At 41.4% G+C, this 20,454-nt stretch overlaps 1 protein-coding gene across 2 annotated transcripts in view; it reads left to right on the forward strand.

Annotated features, from left to right (window-relative positions):
- The window catches only part of tab2 (TGF-beta activated kinase 1 (MAP3K7) binding protein 2), a 33,773-nt gene that overhangs the window by 11,233 nt on the left and 2,086 nt on the right, over positions 1–20,454 (forward strand). Inside the window, exons 2-7 of one of the 2 annotated variants that reach the window (XM_026341728.1) lie at positions 12,437–12,624; positions 12,759–14,448; positions 18,009–18,169; positions 18,954–19,047; positions 19,541–19,636; positions 20,181–20,450. In XM_026341728.1, coding sequence (XP_026197513.1) covers positions 12,523–12,624; positions 12,759–14,448; positions 18,009–18,169; positions 18,954–19,047; positions 19,541–19,636; positions 20,181–20,326 — 2,289 coding nt within the window. In that variant the 5' untranslated portion in view covers positions 12,437–12,522 and the 3' untranslated portion in view covers positions 20,327–20,450. Of the gene's footprint in view, positions 1–12,436; positions 12,625–12,758; positions 14,449–18,008; positions 18,170–18,953; positions 19,048–19,540; positions 19,637–20,180; positions 20,451–20,454 lie in introns of those variants that run through there. The other variant, XM_026341729.1, reaches the window with a different exon arrangement.

Raw genomic sequence — 20,454 nt, forward strand, 5'->3', positions numbered from 1 at the left:
GAGCATGGCGATGGTACCCAACCATTTCCAAAACGGTAAGTATTTACAGGAGTATGGCTGTGCTATACCTGATCTTCCAAAACATATTGGGATAATTCTGCACCATGGTAAGAATTTCCTGTGTTGTGATACTGGTGATATTGGTACATACTCAGTGATAAGCATAACACAGGCATCTCACATGCGCCTACATACAGAAGTATCAGTGGAAGAGTCTGGGGATACGCTAATTCTGAGTACTTAATGGGTCATTTGAAATAGGTTGGCCACATATCATTGAATCAGAAATTGTTATTTGCAATTTGTGTTGGAAACCTGAACTAATAAAGGATGGAAACATGATTTTAGTTTGTTTCACCTAATCAAGCACAAGCACAACCATTTGAGGAAATCATGGCAGATGTTAGAGCAACAACATTAGAGCAAACTCATTTAATTTAGAAGGGCTGGATTGCCAGTGGTTCTCCCTACAAAAAAGTAAACACTGGACCAAACAGATGTAGGCGGTGGCTTTTAGACAAAGAAAAGTAAGATTCAAGTACAGATTCAAGTCAATGAGTCAAATAAAATAAAACGAATGAATGAATAGAATATTCTATATTTTAGATTTTTGGCATTATTAGGGTGTGAAAAACACCATAATAATATATATATATATATATATATATATATATATATATATATATATATATATATATATATATATATATATATATATATATATATATATATATATATATATACTTATATATATACAGTGAGGGAAAAAATTATTTGAACCCCAGCTGATTTTGTAAGTTTGCCCACTAACAAAGAAATGATCAGGCTATAATTTCAATGGTAGGTGTATTTGAACAGTGAGACACAACAATGACAAAAAAAATCCAGAAAAATGCGTTTCAAAAGAGTTATAAATTAATTTGCATTTCCATGAAGGAAATAAGTATTTGATCCCCTATCCGTCAGCAAGATCTCTAGCTCCCAGGTGGATCTTATACAGGTAACGAGCTGACATTGGCAGCCCTCTCAGCTCGTTACCTGTATAAAAGAGACCTGTCCACAGAAGCAATCAATCAATCCAGATTCCAAACTCTTCACCATGGCCAAGACCAAAGAGCTTTCCAAGGATGTCAGGGACAAGATTGTGGACCTACACAAGGCTGGAATGGGCTACAAGACCATCGCCAAGCAGCTGGGTGAGAAGGTGACAACAGTTGGTGCAATTATTCGCAAATGGAAGAAACATAAATTAACTGCCAATCTCCCTTGGTCTGGAGCTCCATGCAAGATCTCACCTCATGGAGTTTCAATGATAATGAGAACGGTGAGGAATCAGCCAAGAACCACTCAGGAGGAACTTGTCAATGATCTCAAGGCAGCTGGGACCATAGTCACCAGCTGCCTTGTAACACACTACGCCGTGAAGGACTGAAATCCTGCTGTGCCCGCAAGGTCCCCCTGCTCAAGAAAGCCCATCTACAGGCCCGTTTGAAGTTTGCCACTGAACATCTGACTGATTCAGAGGAAGACTGGGTGAAAGTGTTGTGGTCAGATAAGACCAAAATCGAGCTCTTTGGCATCAACTCAACTCGCTGTGTTTGGAGGAGGAGGAAGGCTGCCTATGACTCCAAAAACACCATCCCCACTGTCAAATATGGAGGTGGAAACATTATGCTTTGGGGGTGTTTTTCTGCCAAGGGGACAGGACAATTGCACCGCATCAAAGGGAGGATGGATGGGGCCATGTACCGTCAAATGTTGGGTGAGAACCTCCTTCCCTCAGTCAGGGCATTGAAAAGGGTCGTGGTTGGGTACTCCAGCATGACAATGATCCAAAACACACGGCTAAGGCAACAAATCACTGGCTCAAGAAGAAGCATATTAAGGTCATGGAGTGGCCTAGTCAGTCTCCAGACCTTAATCCCATAGAAAATCTGTGGAGGGAGCTGAAGGTTCGAGTTGCCAAACATTGGAGAGGATCTGCAAAGAGGAGTGGGCCAAAATCCCCCCTGAGATGTGTGCAAACCTTGTGGCCAACTACAAGAAACGGCTGACCTCTGTGATTGCCAACAAAGGTTTTGCCACCAAGTACTAAAGCACGTTTTTCGAAGGGATCAAATACTTCTTTCCTTCGTGGAAATGCAAATTAATTTATAACTCTTTTTGAAACGCATTTTTCTGGCTCACTGTCTCACTGTTCAAATACACCTACCATTGAAATTATAGCCTGATCATTTCTTTGTTAGTGGGCAAACTTACAAAATCAGCTGGGGTTCAAATAATTTTTTCCCTCACTGTATATATTAGTATATATATATATTAGTATATAACTATATAAAATATTAGTTATATACAAACATTTATACATATCTAGTTTTGACTTGTTGTGTTTACAAGCCAGTCACCCAGGCATAGGTGAAAAGGGCCTTCTCGCTGAGGGAGACAAGTATGACTTGAATGTTTTGAGAGGAGTGGAATAAGACAGAATGGCATCTCAGCAGCAGATGAGTCACGTGACTTGGCTGCTATTTTTCTTGTGGTTGGCCTCAAGGTGGGGAATGATACTCCTAACAGCTGCAGGAAACATTTCCGGCGGAGGGTTTTCTCCTCAGCCAAACACACGGAGGTCCAGTCATACTCTAAAGCGGGGATGCATCAATAACTTGCTTACTGCTCCACCAATACATATTATAACTCGTAAATTTTTTTATTTGGAATTGTGCTGATTAAGACAAATACTTACACTGACTCAGCACAATCATTAACAGGGCACTATGAAAATATTTGCTCTGGAGAAATTTGAAATTGAGTTTATGATAAAGGCAGAAGTTCTTTGGGTACTTGGGTAGATCAGAAAAATGTTTCCTCTTATACCTGAAGGTATATATTTGCTCTTCTTTACTCAGATTTAAGTATTCATTGCCCTGTTTCAATCTGACACAGGGCTCTGTAACAAAGATCTGTTGGAGATGTGGTTAAAAAGGAGGTCTTTCCTTGAATGTAAAGACCCGGGTGGTGGAGTCAACTGATGGAATGAGCTGGCTAAAGTGCTGCTAATGTCCCTGTGTCTGTGTGCTTCAAAGAGTATGATGACATACAGTAAGTGCATTTTGTAAGGCAATAAAGGGTGAAGATTGGGCTGGTGCATACTCGGCATGTCATCGCTAAGCGCCTGAGTGCAAGCTGTCTGATTATGTTCAATTGACTTGCAATGAGTGTTGAGAGACAGCACTGCCACCCAAGCTCTGGCTGCAGTCAGCCGGAAGGTCACCAGTTTGAATTGCAGGCAAGCTGAGTCTGGGAGGGGACTTGGTGAGAAATGTTTTGCCATTCCTCAGTAGTTGAAGTGGCTGTGCCTTTGAGCAAGGCACTCTGAGTGATTCTAAGAGTCAACAGCAGAAAGCCAGACATATATTAGGAAAAAAGTATGCATTTAGAAACTAAGACCTGTTTAGTTTTGAAGGAAATATTGGGTGTGATCTTTGAGGGAGATGCGATACTTTGCTTGTGTGTCTGCATTGCTGAACAACTGTGAACAAAGTGCCTGTGCCTGTCTATGTGAGATCTCCTCTTGAAGATGGGTCTGTTGAATGGGATCGACACGGAAGTTATGTCTGGTATTTATGGCGTTTTATATGCAGCCTTATCTTAGGGACTGGTTATAGACTTCATGTAGCAGACTACACACTAGGAATTAGTCAGCCACCAAAAGGTTGTGAATACTCACAATTTTGATTGTCACAACAGTCAATATACAGTATTATCAGTATAATGGCTGATCTACTTATGTGATGTAAAACTCACTACAGTACCAAAGCTTTAATGGCTAACTTTTGTCAGATCCTGATTTGTATGAATGTGATGCTTATCTAAAGAAAAGCCCGGTGAATTCCCAAGCCTGAGCAGCCCTTAATAAGGCAGCCAGCAGCAGTATTAGTAGAGTTTGCAGTCATGGCTTTCAAACTGACAAATAATCTGCAATAGTGAATCATGTAGTGCATGAATCTGCTGCCATGCAGCTGGCCAGTAAAGTTGAGCACGTTTTGAAACTCTTGGTGGAAAATCTACCTGAACCAACTTTATCCTTTTGAGGTTTCTGACCCGCCACAGTCTATGTCCTCACACCTAACTGGTACCAGATCAGTTTTCCCATAACTTGGGTTTCCTTCAATTCTTTGCTGTCTGTGCGATATGTCAAAAATAAGCAGTTGTGCATTCTGAGGTAGACAGTGGCTCAGTTCAGAAAACCTTAGAGGTGAATGTTTTCTAGCTGTTAAGTGTAGTTCATGGGCTAGTTTTGTTGTACAACGCTCCTTCCACTTAACAGCTCAGCTGGTATTTGGTTGTTTTTAGTAGCAGCCGGCAGGTTGTCTTTGCCACATGTTCATGAGTCACTGTTATGACTTGTTATTGTGGATGAACTTAGGAAGTCCTCCACACAGTACATTGGTTAAGTTATCAGAGAGAACTGCGCAATAACCTGCCTTCTCTTGCTAGAAAGTGTTCATTGATGTGACTTCTGTATTTGAATTCATGTGGGTTACTAAAAAAGCTTGATATCAACTTTTTTATTGAAATGTTTTAATGACCCACAGATTTTTGGTAAGTTTCCATTAAAGTGCTTCTGTATTCTCCTCACATCATCTGTGCTTGTGACTCAGAAGCAGAACACATAGACTGAATAGTTACTGCTTGACAGCTGGTAAATGAAAACTAGAGAGAAACAAATGCCTCAGTAGGCTATTTACCAAAACCCCTGTCAGGTCAATATACCTGCTACATTTACCAGCTGCCAGCTTATGGCAGCTTCCACACTTCCACAATTTTCTTACATGACACTTGAGTCAAGCCGAGGAACACCAGTACACTTTTTACTGTCATTGTTAGGGGTGTAGTAGTTCTGAAACCAAGACCAAAACCATGTCAGTCAGCTGCAGTTGAGGTGTGATGCATTCAGGGGCAGTGCAGAGTGTAGGTGATCAGTGTTTTGAAAGGCCCTGACTTTAACTTTAAAATAAAAAAACGAACAAACAAAACTAAACAGAAAAGTTGAGTTCTCTACTGAACCATGAATTTGGACAATAATCACACCCTTAGTCATTGTTGTTAATTTTCATATGACAGGTGTTATGATTTATACAACTAAATATGATTTAATGCTTAAAAATATCTAACACTACTCTCAGCAGTCACACATTTTTTGCCTTGTCCTGAATAGCGACTACACTGACTCATATTTGATGCCGTTTGACTATCAGTCCATTAAAACAATAAATGTCAGTGATGATGATGCACTTTTCATGAGAGACAGTTGCTTTATTAATAATAATGATAATAGTTGATTCTGATTAATTCCCTTGGGGAAATTCTTTGTGAACAGGCTGCCTCCTTGAGGCGCCAAGGGTCCGCGGTTCAGTGTCTTGTCCAGGGACACTTTGACATGTTACCACAGCATCTGGTCTCACAATAAAATGTCACCAAAATGTATACCCATTCAGAAGTCTTCATATGTGTATTTTCAGGTGCTTTATTCCTCAGGGTCATGCATAGTCAAAAGTCAGAATTTGGTACATTAAACATTTTCTTGCAAAGGGTTTTATAGTGAGCCTTTTTACAGGTACACACACAGTTTCAATCATTAATAAATAAACTGGCCATTGAAAATGTAAGGAAGAACCGAGGGGCCTCTTGTTACTCAGAGCTGCATCACTGAATCTGTCATCCTTCTCATGAGACACAGGAACATGTCTTAATCTGTCTTGTCATCCCTTCCTGATGCTTACCAACAAAATCTGTCTCATCTGCTTCCTGCACTCACAATTTTCCAAGGTCTCCACTCCTTGTTTCTGCAGCTCATTGTTTAGAAAATTTTCTGTGTATGTGTGTGTATGTATGTATGTATGTATGTAGGTATATGTACATACACACACACACACACACACACACACACACACACAAATGCAATATATGGAGTAACAAAGCAAATGGTTTAGCATAATGTCAGGCCAGATCCCTGCTGTTGTACTTTGCTGACTGTGTTCTATCCCAGGACATAAAGTGCTCAGACAAACATCCAACTGCTTTATATACCTGTTTTAAAGGTTTGCATTACTGTTATTTTTTTCTCTCATTACCTTGCTTTGGATTGGTTGGGTAAAATCTCCACCCTCCTTTTGGCCTGTGGCAGTGTTTGGAAGAAAAAAGAAAACTGCACTGCTTGCAGTGAATGCCAACAGTTTGCCTACTTTCAAGCACTCTTTCCAAACAGGGTGTGAAAATAATGTACACAGTGACATGGTTGAGCCGCTGCTGTTTTGCTGAATGTTTTACTGCTAGAAAAATAAGCGCTTGGTTGGAAAAGTTGAGCTTATAGATTATATTGCACCTGCTCAACAGGACAGTCTGTGTTGGGGCTTGTCAGCTGGTAATATTTTTGTTTTTGGGTTTAGGAAAAAAAAAAAAAAAATTAGGATACAACTTGTCATTTTGCTGAGCTTTCTATTTTAAGCTCTTGCTGTTGTCTCAACATATTGTCCTAAGAATAACAAAGCAGTGAGGGACCACAGAAACAAATGCTCTTGTGCAGAGTTAGATATTTGTTTTGCAGAGCCTGGCTAAACCGCTGCACCTTGGTCTAAATTCATACCGTTCGAAATGTAAGGGTTAAATGTTATGGTGTAGGAAAAAATTGTATCCACTTTGTCAACACTGAGTGTTGAAGAGAAAAAAATAGTCAGACTGTTATCTTGCCCACAGTATGTGATCAAAATGAAATCATTTATCACATCAACATCATTTTTAACAGATGTTCATTTTGATGTTTTCAAGATGACACCACAAATTCATTGCAACTCTTCTATCACATTTTCTCTGCTCATGACCAAATGTTGACACGGGTTGCATCATGTACTGTGTATATGATATATGGTGTGAGTGGTTCAGACATATTGCTGCAGATGTACTCCTGCTACATGCAAAAACATGTTTTATTTTTTTTACTATATCATTAAATATCTTTCGTCCTTATTGTGCAGTTCCATGTGAGGTCCTCATCTCAGATTGGGTAATGTTCTTGGCCAGCAGCAGCACTTCAGTTGTACCTTTGATCAGACCTGTTAATGGATGAAAGTGGAATTTGCAATTTGTTCGCGTTTGACGTAACTGCAGGTAAAAACAGCTGTCAGCCTCTGCAACTGAACACACATTTATACTTTTAGAAGCTGTTGAATGAGTACAGAGGTTTGTATGCGGAGAACAAGGAGGACAAAAAGTGTCATGGCCCCAGCACAAAATCATGCACACACGCAAGTTATAGCAAGTGTGCAGCTGCTTTGCTTATTTACCTCCTCTAATTAACAGAGGCCTACAATCAACCAGTCTGCTTTTTAAAACCACCATTTACAGTAGGAAAGAAAGAGTTTTCAAAAGTTGGACTGGCGGTCCATCAACTCAACAGAGTGCCCAGTAGAGAGGCGTGTATTCATGTTTCTCAGTTTTTCACAGTGCCTTGACACAGGGGTTTGGTCGACCTGTGGAGCTGATGCCCTCGCCTGCTTCCAATCAACCACCAGCTGCAGGCTGCGGTGCTCAAGAATTTTTGATTTCCTGCACACACACACTCCCCCTCAGCCATAGACACACACTCTTATACCCCTGTTTTCAAAAGTGGGTAACTATAAGCCAAGCAGGCTGTTTTGCAGAGTTGATCTGAGCTCAGTGTGCACTGGGAGGCCTGGGCTTCATGGCACAGTTGAGTGCAATTTGGGATCTGCACATAAAGTGTGGTTTGTTTCTGTTCTGGAGACATTGCCTGGAACAAAAGAAGTGCTTCAGACTGTATGGAGCTCATGTACAGGCCTAATATACTTAGAGTAAATGTGTTACCTACTAATGTTGTCATTAGTAAGGTGAATTTGAATTGATTAATCACATAAACTGGTAATAGGATTTGAGATTTACTTTTCAATCTTGTTTTAAGGCAATCTTTTTATAGGTGCACAACTGTTTTAAGTTTCCACTGATGACACAGTTGCAGTTTATCCTAAAGTTTATTTTAGTATGACTTGTGACATTAATATGGTGGGAAACTACTTTGATTCAGTGCGCTGCAGCTTTAAGACTCTGTCTCCTCAGTAAAGTTTCCATGTAAGTCTGTGAGTTTCCCCCTCTCTGTGGGAGGCTAGGTGGGGCCAGCAGTTCTTCAGTGTCATTAAATCAGAACGACATATCTAAAAAAGCTAAATCTATGGAATCATCAATAGAATAGTAAGTGTATATGTGAAATTTGCAGAAAATTTAGGAAAGAAGAGCACGAGAAAGAGGTAGTGCTGTTAGTTTGTTTCCATAATAACTACCATCTGAGGTAGGGCTCAATTGAATTCTATTTTCATTTTTGAGTTTGGCTTTTAACAATTGTGGAAGCTAATTATTCAAACTGAAACAATAATTGTACTGCATTGTGTTTGCAGTCATGTTATTATGTGATTGTTATAAATTGAATATAACTACTCTGTGGCATGTACGACAAGATGGCTCACTTGCCAAGAAAGCCTGTTAGCATCCTGTCACACAATTGGGAAATTTGAATACCACAGAAGAAGAGCAGGAAAGAGCAGAAGAAGAGAATTATGAAGATCAGTGGTCATCAAGTGGCGGTCTCTGATCCAGGTCAGGACCCAAAGAGTATCTGGACTAGTAAAGTGTTTCACGCCTTATTTTGACACTCTGTGCTCTGTGACACACTGAAAAAAAACCTGACAGTGTATCCATCTTGGCAAAAGTTTTGTCATCTATAATAGAGAGCAGTGTTGCACACAACTGTCATAATTGTGATTATGATGTTTGCCATAATGGAGCAACCCAAATGTGAAATGGGCCATGTCGCACAACTGAAACCAGTTTGCGTTACAGCTTAACAAAGTTGTTAGATTTAGAAACTATGTAGAACAGATCAAATCTATTTATATGAAATCAGCGTTTGATTACTTTAAAAAAACATTTTTTGTGTTTGTGGGCATTGCTGCCCAATGGGTGTTTTAAAATGACTTATTAACAGCACTCTTTTGCAAAATGCCTTACTCACCTTCATCAATATTCTCAAGTGGAAATATTCTTCTTCTTTCCTGTTGTAAAAATAATCAAAATTGATTCATGCACATGATTGGGTATCAGTTCTCTGAACAGTAGCTGATTGTGTATTCTGCTCTACATTACTGAGTAGTGTGTACACTACACACATAAGTATGTCTGGTGCTCCTCTGGAAGACTGGGGCGTCTGCCAGCAGCCCTCAACAACATCCACTGCCAATTAGTCCCTCTATTTGTTTAAATTTTGCTGGACCAATACACAGAAGTTAGACATTCCATGCAATGCTGCTGGGCTGCTCCTTAAAACTGCAGAGGATGTTTCTGATTCAAGTTGAGATGAGATCCTCACTGTTTCCACTGCATTCAGTAGTATCATGTTTGAACTACCATTTCTGCAGAAAACATTGTTGGAAGATCTGGGTTGACGAGGCCATCGCTGTTCTAAACAATCCTGAATAGACATTCCAATCTTTGTATGCTGAAAATAGAATGAGATGACATTTGGTTGTGTGTTTTGTTTGTTTCTAGTAATCTTTGGTGTCTTTGTTTGTGTTAGCTAGTTTTGTCAGGCTGTTGCACCAGCCAGAGCATCAGGTGTTGTGCTGATATTTATGCCAAAGGCTTCTGTTGATTATTTATCCACATTTTCTTAAGGCTTAAATGGGTTTGGACGTTTTTAGGTGCATTCATTTTGGCAGAGTGAATAAGCCCATTGATGGAGTATGGCAGGCCTGCCACCTCCAGAAATTAGTGTGGGGCTGTGGGTCAATGCTTTGGCACAGTGGCTTACAGCCTCAGCAAAAGGAGCTTTGTCTCTATCTGTGCTGGCAGCACAGAGCTGCCTTACCAGTGCCTCCAGGGACTGCAGGGACTCCTGTGCCTCCCTCAGAGCCACCCTCAGAGCCACCCTCACACATGTGCAGGCTGTAGGCCTACAATTACGAACCGTGAAGAGGTGTGTGGACCTTTTTGATTTAGAAGAAAATAGGGAAATGGCTTAACCACACTGTTGACCTGCAATTGGGTCTTTCGCCAAGTAGTGAATTTCCTTTCCCACAACAGTTGAGCAGGCCAGCCTCCTGATCAGAGCCTTAATTGTGGACTGTTGTTTTCAGACTGTGGTGGTTACTCATACATTAAACAGAAAGATGTAACCTGATTATGTATCAGGCTTTAAAAGTGGTCAGTGATTCAGGATAATTCAAAGGCTTTGTTTTCTGCAGCATGCGTTAACCTACTGGAGTAGATGGAAAATGCTTTTCTGGAGGCAGTAGGACATATTCTTAACATGTAATCTGAGACTTGGTGATGTTTTGGTTTTCCTCTGGTTTGCATTTGGAGACTGTCCATGCTGTGTTTAAGGCTTCTTTTCTGACACATAATATGAATACCACAGTCTGGTGGCATAATTGCTGAAGTTTCCATTTTCTTGTAGTGCAAAAGAAAGGAAAACAGTGACTGATGGCTGATTCCAGAGCCTTGTTTAACAGTTTGAAGTTCTATTATCCATATGTTGAGACAAAACAAAAATACGTTGTTGTTGGAATCTTTAATTATTATTTTTTAAAATGTATTATTAATTTATACTTTTTCCTGTTGCCCTCTGATGCTGAACATGATCTCTACAAACTAATTACCACCTTTGAAACGTAGCTCAGGTCTCCTGAGGTTCAGGCTCCTACTCACAGATGGCACCCTGCTATTAACGGTAGCCAAGTAGCTTCTTTTCTTCTTATCCTAACCTTACAGTTATGACATTACACATCCTCACAACCTAGATAAGACGGAATCACAGCTGCTCAGATAATACTTTGTCTTCTGCACTAATAATAGGCAAGATTCTTTGAGCAGAAACACATCAAACTTATCATTAAATAAGTGTTGGCAAATTTAGTTTAAAATCATTTTAGACATCAACATCCACTTTCTCTGTAGTGTCATCAAGAAACCCACCACTTGTTCCTCCACTCTACATCACACTATCAATCAGCACACAGCAGAACAGGGTGTGCTTCATGTGTCACAATGTTTTGAATGGCATATCTGAACCTCCCACAGGAAGGTGTTTCGTAACAGTGTGGTTTGAAGAAAAGTGTGTGGTAATACAAGACATGAGTGTCATGCCCTCACACTTTCAAGTTCTCATGACTCTTCTGTTTCATGTCACACTTGTCTGTGTTTCTAGTCCCCAAGGTAGTGCTGGAGAAGTGTAGCTCAGAGTTTACCAGATAAATTCCCTGCACTAGCTGTGTAAAATCCAAGGAAATCGATGCAAGTTTTTTGAACTTGGCTGTTGTAGTGGATCTGCACAGTGGCTAGCTGTACAATAGAGGAGTTGCCTTGGCCAGCTCCCAGGTATGATAATAGCCAATGTATAGATGAAGATTGCGAAGAGCCAAGAACAACTGTAGGTTAATAACCTCTTCTGCACACATTTACTTTGAATTATATAGACTTGTGTGTGTGTGTGTGTGTGTGTGTGTGTGTGTGTGTGTGTGTGTGTGTGTGTGTGTGTGTGTGTGTGTGTGTGTGTGTGTGTGTGTGTGTGTGTGTGTGTGTGTGTGTGGATATATATAGATATATAGATAGAGAGATATAGATATATAGATAGAGAGATATAGATATATAGATAGAGAGATATAGATATATAGATAGAGAGATATAGATATATAGATAGAGAGATATAGATATAGATAAATAGATATAGATATAGATAAATATATAGATAGATAGAGATAGATATATCTATATATAGATAGATATAGATATATCTGTAAGGTCTTAAACCTTACACTGTAAAGTGCCTTGAGATAACTTCTGTTGTAAATTGGCGCTATACAAATAAAATTGAATTGAATTAAGAGAGTCTACGGCGGCAACATGGAGCACAAGAGCAAAACTGCACACAAGTCAGCACAGTCCAAACAGAATATTTGTTTCGCTAGTGTCAGAAACAAAGCAGGGCTTCTCAGGAATCAACTGTTCTGCAGAACTTCCTATTGCTGGAGCCTAACAGTCTTTATGTTGACATTTGGTTCCAGACAAGACTATTTAACTGACTGCATCTGCTAAGTGAATGTTGACTTTAAGGTCAGCTGTTAGTATTCATTAAGCAAGATTTGTTCATCAAATGTCTGTAGAGTTACTTTTTCGTTGACTGGTAACAAAACAGCAGCTCATGCGAATGTAAAATTTTGCACTAGAGAAAGGTTGGATTCAGTGTGAATCTTTTACATAAACTGTATGGAGATGACTTTGTTGTTCTTATTAAATGTTTGTTTTCTTTTTGTCTGGCTGTCTTTCTTTCTTTCTTTTTGTCTTTTTTTCTGTCTTTCTTTCTATTTGGAAGATGTTCAAAATGAAGGTGACTTGCTGCCACACCTGACGCCACAGTGCGCTGAACAGAACAAGCAGTCCTGACTTGGCAACATACGAATGGCACAAGGAAGCCACCAGATTGACATTCGGGTTTTGCATGACCTGCGCCAGAAGTTCCCTGAAGTCCCAGAGGGTGTTGTCTCTCAGTGCGTTCTGCAGGTAAGGGGTTCAAGATTTCAGCAGAACTGTTTCTATTAATTATAAAGGATCACCTTACCTTTGTCTATTTTTATCACATCTGTATCTCTTGAAATTTTAGAATTATCATCTGAAACTTTTTTTCTTTCTTTTAGAACAACAACAATTTAGACGCCTGTTGTGAGTACTTGTCTCAGGTCAGTCCAGGCTACCTGTACAGCCAGGAAGGAAACCTAAGCTTTTCAGACGACCCCAGCTTCACCAGGATCCGCAATCACATGACCCAGCTGAACCTGGGTCCGCAGTCTCAGAATGTGCACATGGCCCCAGTTCGGGACAGCCTGAGAATGAACGGCAGCCGGACTCTGGCCCACAGCCTGAGTGAAGGGCCCTTACCGACAGGCCAGACCCCCAACAGTGACTTCTATCCGCAGGAGCCCCAGTCAGCTCCAGTGCAGGTGCCCCCCAACCTGAGTGTATTTGGTGTGATGGAGCCCACGCGCAAGCCGCAGCCTCCACAGCACCTTGGACTCTATCCTCTGGGTGTCAAAGGAACATCTATGGGTGGCCAGCAAATGCCACGCTTCAACCCCATTACAGTGACGCTGGCCCCCAATATCCAGACAGGCCGCAACACCCCCACTTCTTTGCACATACATGGCGGGCCACAGCCAGGAGTAAGCAGTCCACAGGGTAACTCTATTTACATCAGGCCCTATGTTAGCCAATCCGGTACAACTCGGCAGAACCAGCAACAGGGAAGCAGGGCCCAGTACAGCCCCACATCACAGCCCCAGCAGCAAATCTACCAGGTGTCACACCCCTCCTCCCTGTCTGGCTCCTGGTCCGGCCCTCAGCACGCGTCCTCCTCACTTACCTCACAGCACCAGACCCAGGGCCACCAGACCTCGCACGTCTACATGCCAATCAGCTCTCCCACAAATCCTCAAGCACCCTCCATAATTCCCAGTGGAAGCCAGGCTTCCTCCTCTGGTATCTCCTCGTGCTCTTCTTCCTCTTCCTCCTCCGTCATGCCCACCTCCTTGTCTACCATCAGCCAGTACAACATTCAGAACATCTCGACTGGCCCACGGAAGAATCAGATAGAGATCAAACTTGAATCACCCCAGAGGAGCAACTCTACAACTACAACAGCTGTGCTGCGGACAAGCAGTGGGCCACGTTCATCCTCCACCTCCTCTTCCTGCCCTTCTTCCTCATCTTCAACTGGGGTGGCTGCTGTCCCCACCACGCCTCTGTCTATTGGAGGCACAGGCCTGAGCCGCAGCCAGCCCACTGTTTACATCTCTGCCAGCCCACCTACTGCTGCTACCACTCCTTCTGACGAGGCCGTCATGGCTTCGGCCAGCTCCCGCTCACAACCCAAGTTTTACATTTCTGCCAATGCCTCCAGTGACGACAGTGGGGGTAGGAACCCTCCCACAGTCTACATCTCAGCCAACCCCCCCTTGCAGGGACCTTCTGGGCCCAGAACCATGGGAGGCCAAGTGAGCATGGGCCCCGCCTATATACACCACCATCCACCTAAGTCCCGTGCCTCTGTGGGAGGGGGAAGCACAGCTTCTTCCCCTCGTGTGGTGGTGACTCAGCCCAACACCAAATACACTTTTAAAATCACAGTGTCCCCCAATAAGCCCCCAGCCGTGTCCCCTGGAGTTGTGTCCCCTACTTTTGAGCCCAACAACCTCCTCAGCCTACCCTCAGACCACCACTTTGTGGAGCCAGACCCCCTCCATCTCTCAGACCCGCTGTCACCACACAGGGATCGGCCTAGTGAACATCGCAGACTCAGCATGGGTTCTGATGATGCAGCATACACACAAGGTGAGCAATGCTGAATATCACCACTGAGATAGAAAGCTCGGAATTAGAAGTATTTCCCAGAAGAAACAAATGCATAAGCACAGATGAAACATTAATAAATAAATCCAAAGCTTTGAGTCAATGCTCACATTGAGTTACAGCTTGGACCAAGCCATAAGAAATCCTCAAAAATAGCTGACACTGAATCCCCCCTCAAGTGGTCTCAGATGTTAAAGCTGTTTTCCGTGTCAACTATTTATTGGTTGGCTGAAGGGTTAATGTCCTTTACAATTATCTGTCAGTTTTTAAACAATAAATTATAGTTAAGTTTCCACTGTGTGGTCTTAAAAATCTAATTTTATAATTTGACTATAATTTGTTTCTTGAGCCAAGCTGTGTATGCCTGCTGTCACTAACCTGTAGTCAGTGGAGAAACACTGCTCTGCATGAAGATCAAGACAAAAACTGCTCCCAAAGTGTGCTGACTCTACTGTGAGTTCTCCACACTAAATGCTGTGTTCGCTTCACTGGCCTCCAAGACTGAATTCTGTAGTATGAGTCAAATGTGTCGGAGCACACTGCTGTTTCCTTTTTTGGGCGTTTGACTGTATTAAATGTGAGTCATTGACTGTGGCTCCTGTACTGCAGTGACTACCACCAAAGAGGGGGCTTCACATTATTCAGGCTGACCAGTTTCCCCTTTTATTTATTTGCACTGACTTGGAAAACGTGCCATAAATCGTGCTTGGCTGAGTCACATTTAGAGTTGGACTTGATAAAGATGCACTTGTCACCACATACCTGTTATTTAATACGTTTCAGACATAATACACACAGAATCCATTTAACTAGCTGCATACCAGTCTCCCCAAGCTATTCAGGACTTCTTCACAGTTTGCTCACTTCATTTTAGGTTCCATTTTAAATTGTCACAGTTGCAGTTTTTACCCATCAGTCTACATGCAATAACCAATGATGACAATTATGACAAACCTGATTTTAGACATTTTTGCAAATGTGCAAATATTAAAACTGAAATCTCTCCTTTACAAAGGAATTCAAACCTTTAATTTGGAACTCTGTAGGAGTTACAGCTTTGTATCTTCTACAAGCTTTGTGCTAGGTGTCTTAACAGTTCTGCAACTGTGACCACAACTGCAGGAAAAACATCCATGGTCTTTTGACGTGGCCCCAAGATAAAAGGACTAGCCTCTTAGATGCACCCCTGCAAGTGGGTTGATGCACTGTGTCCATGGAAAGTATACTGTATAGTGTACTGTAAGTCAGTGGTCCCCAACCTTTTTTGAGCTGCGCCGTGGCAAGATGCGCTGAGGCAAGCATCTTGACATGCATCAAGAGTGAGTCATATACAGATATGGGGGAAAGAATCCGGTAATTTTCCAAAATAAGACATCATTCAGAATCGGATAATAAATAAAATGGAAATAATGTAAGTTATGTATTCTTTCTGTGCAGCCCAGTATCAATTGACTTATGGACCGGTCTGGGGGTTGGGGTCGGTAGGTCTGTAGGTCATCCATTTTGTGTAGACTTTTTTTTTTTTTTTTTTTTTGAAAGCTTCCAATCCACACAAAACAAAAGCAAAAGGAGTAGGTATAAGATGAACTATAGATTTGGGCGATGATTCGATGCCTACTTCTTGCAGATCTGGCAGATCCTCCTACTTGTATTTGACTGTATTTAGCTATCCTTCTCTCACTTCAGATAAGTCTTACGGCCCCTTTACTAAGCAATGCATGCTGTTTGTTTCATTTGAGCAAATGCCCATATTAGTCCCAAGTTTGGGGCTTGAAAAACGGGTCGCTGAAGTACCTCAAAATGTATTTTCAGTGTATTTTTATGCTGAAATGTTTCAAAAGGTTCACTCGATGTCCCTAGGACATCCTGTGTAATTAGCCCAAAGATTTCTATTTAACAAGCTAACCAAGTAAACAAACAAGACAAGGCAATCTGTTGCTAACACTTACAGCTTCAAACTTTGAATGAGACCCTTAGCGTTAGTACTTAAATAAAACCAACAGCCATAAATAGTCGGAATATTGCACACACACAAGCGCACACACTTACACTAGTTTGACAACTCAGCGGGAACTACTCTGACATAAACGATGCAAAGCACTCTGTGTTTGTAACATTTACAGCTTCAAATTTTAACTGACGTCCAGGTTTAGGTCACAGACTGTCAAAATTAGTTCATCTTTGCGCTTCAGTCTTGAAGTAAATATAGCGGCCACAAATGGTCAGCGCACCTACACACACACACACACTACTTTGTTTGCTGTGTGAGTACCGTTCCGTTACAAACAAATAAAACCCCAGTTTGTTCAGATCCTGAGAGGATGGGGAAAAGGAGCAGAGATTTCTATGTTCATCCATACGTCTAACCAGAGAGTACTGTCCATGCTTTGCTCTGTTGCTACTTTTATGCTGTTTGCAAGATGAGTCAGCTGTAGTGAGGAAAAACAATTGCAGACTGCAAGTTTTTTGGCACAGGTTGGTGTGGGCAGTTTTTGGACCAAGCCTGAGCAGGAATAGGATACCTGAGACTCAACAATATATCATTTTAAGCAAAAACTTTGAATGGACCATTCTAGGACTGGGTTGCACAAAACAGGAACATGTAAAAAAGAAGGGAGTGCACCTCTAACATACTTACAACAATACAGAGGATTATATGTGCACAAAAGTGACAAAATAGTGGATTTTTGATAATATGTGGCCTTTAAACTGGTGTCATTATGGGTTGCAGACAGTAAATTGTGCAAAAAGGGAAGGAGTCTAAAAGTGCTGTGAAACAACAGTATTGGTGGCCTCTGCTCAATTTAAATTTACAAAAGAAGCAAAATAGATGAATAGAAGTGCACACCTTGCATGTTGTCATACAGGACATGGCATTTTGCATTTACTATATAGTTTCCCCACTGGCTAACTGGTAATAATGTTTCAAGCTGTTTAGCTTGAGGACATTTTGACAGGACAGGAGGAGATCAGTTGATCATGTTGCCGTAAAACACCCTTGATGTTAAGTGGCAGATGTTTGTGAAAGTTGTTTATCACTGAATGTCTGAGTAGGAGTTGTTACAGCCTGTCAGAAGCTAGAGCTTCTGATGAATTATGGCCAAATGCTGTAGAGACATGAACTGATCTTCTACACGGTTAAAGCTTCATATTAAACACTGTGTTCTTCTGCAGAATAGCCCGCAGCAGGGATAATTCCAATCCCCTCATGTTACCACAGTAGGTGACGGAACACACTGATACACACTAAGGACTCCTATGTAGTTCCTCTGTCTCTCCTTACACAAAGTAGTTTTTATGTCCAAAACTGGTTAGACTGGTGTATGCAGAGATCAGTGTGGTGCATTTGAAAATCTATCAGCAGTGCAGATACACAGGAATGTTCCTCCAAGGAGTTTTCATCAGCAGTTTTGGTTTTGATCATGTATTTCATGTATTTGTAGCCATTGAGAGTTGTTAAATGTGGTAATAATATTATAACAGTTGCTGACAATTGTGTGTGTGTGTGTGTGTGTGTGTGTACATGTTTGCTTTCCTCCCAGCGTTGCTTGTCCACCAGAAGGCCCGCATGGAGAGGCTGTGGCATGAGCTGGAGCTAAAGAAAAAGAAGCTGGAAAAGCTAAAAGAGGAAGTCAACGAGATGGAGAACGACCTGACCAGAAGACGGTTGGAGAGATCCAACTCAGCCACACAAATTCCCTCTGTGAGCTTGATTCAATGAAATGTTTTGTTTGTTTTCTTTCCTCATTGTGAAATAATGTTGCTTGTTGAAGTTCACAGCAAAAATCAACTTACAGACAGGAAATGTGAGGTGAGGGAGGAGTAATCATTGAGTTGATGTCTTCATTGAGTTGCATTTAACTTCTTGTGTGCGGTCATTAGTGATGTTATTAATTATTATTTTTTTCTCGTTATTCCTGGCAGATGAAAGAAATCTGGGTCACTTTAGTCTTTCAGTTCTCCTACACTCTGAAAACTATGTTGATTACAGGGTCTGTTTATGATTTGGCTCTTATCTCTCCATATTTCCAGACTGACAGACCGCACACCCTACTGTATTCACTTCACATTCTGTACTGCAGCAACGTGTGCAGCTAATACTGAGACAAATGTGACAACAGTGACACAGACAGATAAACAAAACATAAAGTGGACATGTTTTTTCGTATTTATTTTTTGCACCAGTTCATGTTCACATTAGATTTGAAGCTATGTGTTTGTTGAAACCTCTCAGGTTCAGATAAAGTCCTGCTCTTAGTGTTCTGTTAAGTGAGCTAAAGGTTAATTGACCAGTGTTGCTGAGCTCAGTAGCTCCTAGGTTTACAGTAGTGTTGTTTACTGAGACGAGCCAGCTCTGCAGTGTGGAGCAGCTCTCCTCCTGACATGGTCACAGTTCTGTTCCACTGACTTAGAGTAGAAGCAGTGTTGAAATGTCTGGTGCCTCAGGGTTAACTGAACTTATACCATCCTGTTTCCTTCTTTGTCAGATTGACGAAATGAAGCAGTTGCGAAGCAAAAACAGGTTACTTCAGATTGACATTGACTGCCTAACCAAAGAAATTGATCTTCTTCAAGCAAAAGGTAAGAGTCTGTCTCTGTTTCAGTTTGTATTAGTGCGTTCGGCTCACATATTACGAGTAAGTCATTGAGCCCTGCAGCTATAACTCAATGGCCAGGGCTGTTCACATCCTCTCGGCACACACAGCTACGGTGCTGCCATTGTACTGTTAACTACCAGTTCTTCCTGAATTACATCCTGTTGCTGGTTGGTAACAAGGGTTTTATTGGCCCCGTGGCAGCACTCTGCTGCTGACAGAGATTAGGCCACGGGCCTACTGGGTTATGCAGGTGAAGGCAGGACACAAATAATTTTTGCTGTTCATTAAAGTAATAGACCTGGTGATACCTGGAGTTTAAGCTGTGTCAGTTATGATGAAACAATCATGCTTTAATATTTGTACAGTCATAATCTAAAATACATATATTCAATATTGTGCTATCCTCCTTTCAAAAATACACATAGTTTTATTAGTAGCTTGTTTGCAACTCTGTTAAAAACCCCTTTTGTTTGCAGGACCACACTTCAATCCCATTGCAATCCATAATTTTTATGACAACATTGGATTCCTTGGTCCGGTCCCACCCAAACCCAAAGGTACTTCATCTGTTGGTAAGTTCAGAAAAGGTTTCATGGTCATCACTCTGCATTCCTCATGTCATTGTAAAAGTTCTTTTTTAAAGAAGAGAAATCTTGCTCTTCACTATCTACGTCTGATCTCGGCAGCACAACTTTGTAGAAGTGTGTCTGTCCCAGATTTGAGACTTGAGAAGAAGAGGTGTTAATGCTCATCAGGCTGGGTTACTAAATAATTTACTTCTAACAGTAACTGTTGTCAGTACTAACTTGATTGTCTTTCACTCCTGCTTTTATGTGTTTCCTCAGGATTCTACCAACATGCCGTTAGTGTGGCCACAGTGATTTTAAAATCTGATCCATATGAACATAAACAAAACATCATTAGTAGTTGTGAAACTGTGATGAAAGTTTTGCTAGAGAAGACAATCTGTGACTACTTTTGACAGCTCTTGGTGTAACCCCATTTACCACTCTTGATTTCTCCATTTCTTTACTCCTCTGCTTCCCCCTGCTCTGTAAATATGTCTGTCCATCCATCCACATCTCATTCTTTCATCTCCATCATACTCGGGGCCAGACAGGAGAGGATGTAGGTATAATGTGACCTCTGAGCTCATGATGAAGCCCTCCCCTGGTCCGTCCTCTCCTCTACCACTCGGTTGGTACCTCAGTTCTTCTTCTCTTTTCTATCTTTACCCCTGCGTTCATCAACTGTGCCCCTGACTTTGACATGGTCCATAAACGTGGCTTCAGTTTTCATTTTGTCTTAATGTAGCAGTTAATCCTCTGAAGCACTTCTTCTCTGGTGTTGTATCTTGCACTGACCCTGTTCTTCTTCTCCTCTTCCTCTT

Source organism: Anabas testudineus, chromosome 24 (genome assembly GCF_900324465.2).
Source record: "Anabas testudineus chromosome 24, fAnaTes1.2, whole genome shotgun sequence".
In the NCBI taxonomy this organism is placed as follows: domain Eukaryota; kingdom Metazoa; phylum Chordata; class Actinopteri; order Anabantiformes; family Anabantidae; genus Anabas; species Anabas testudineus.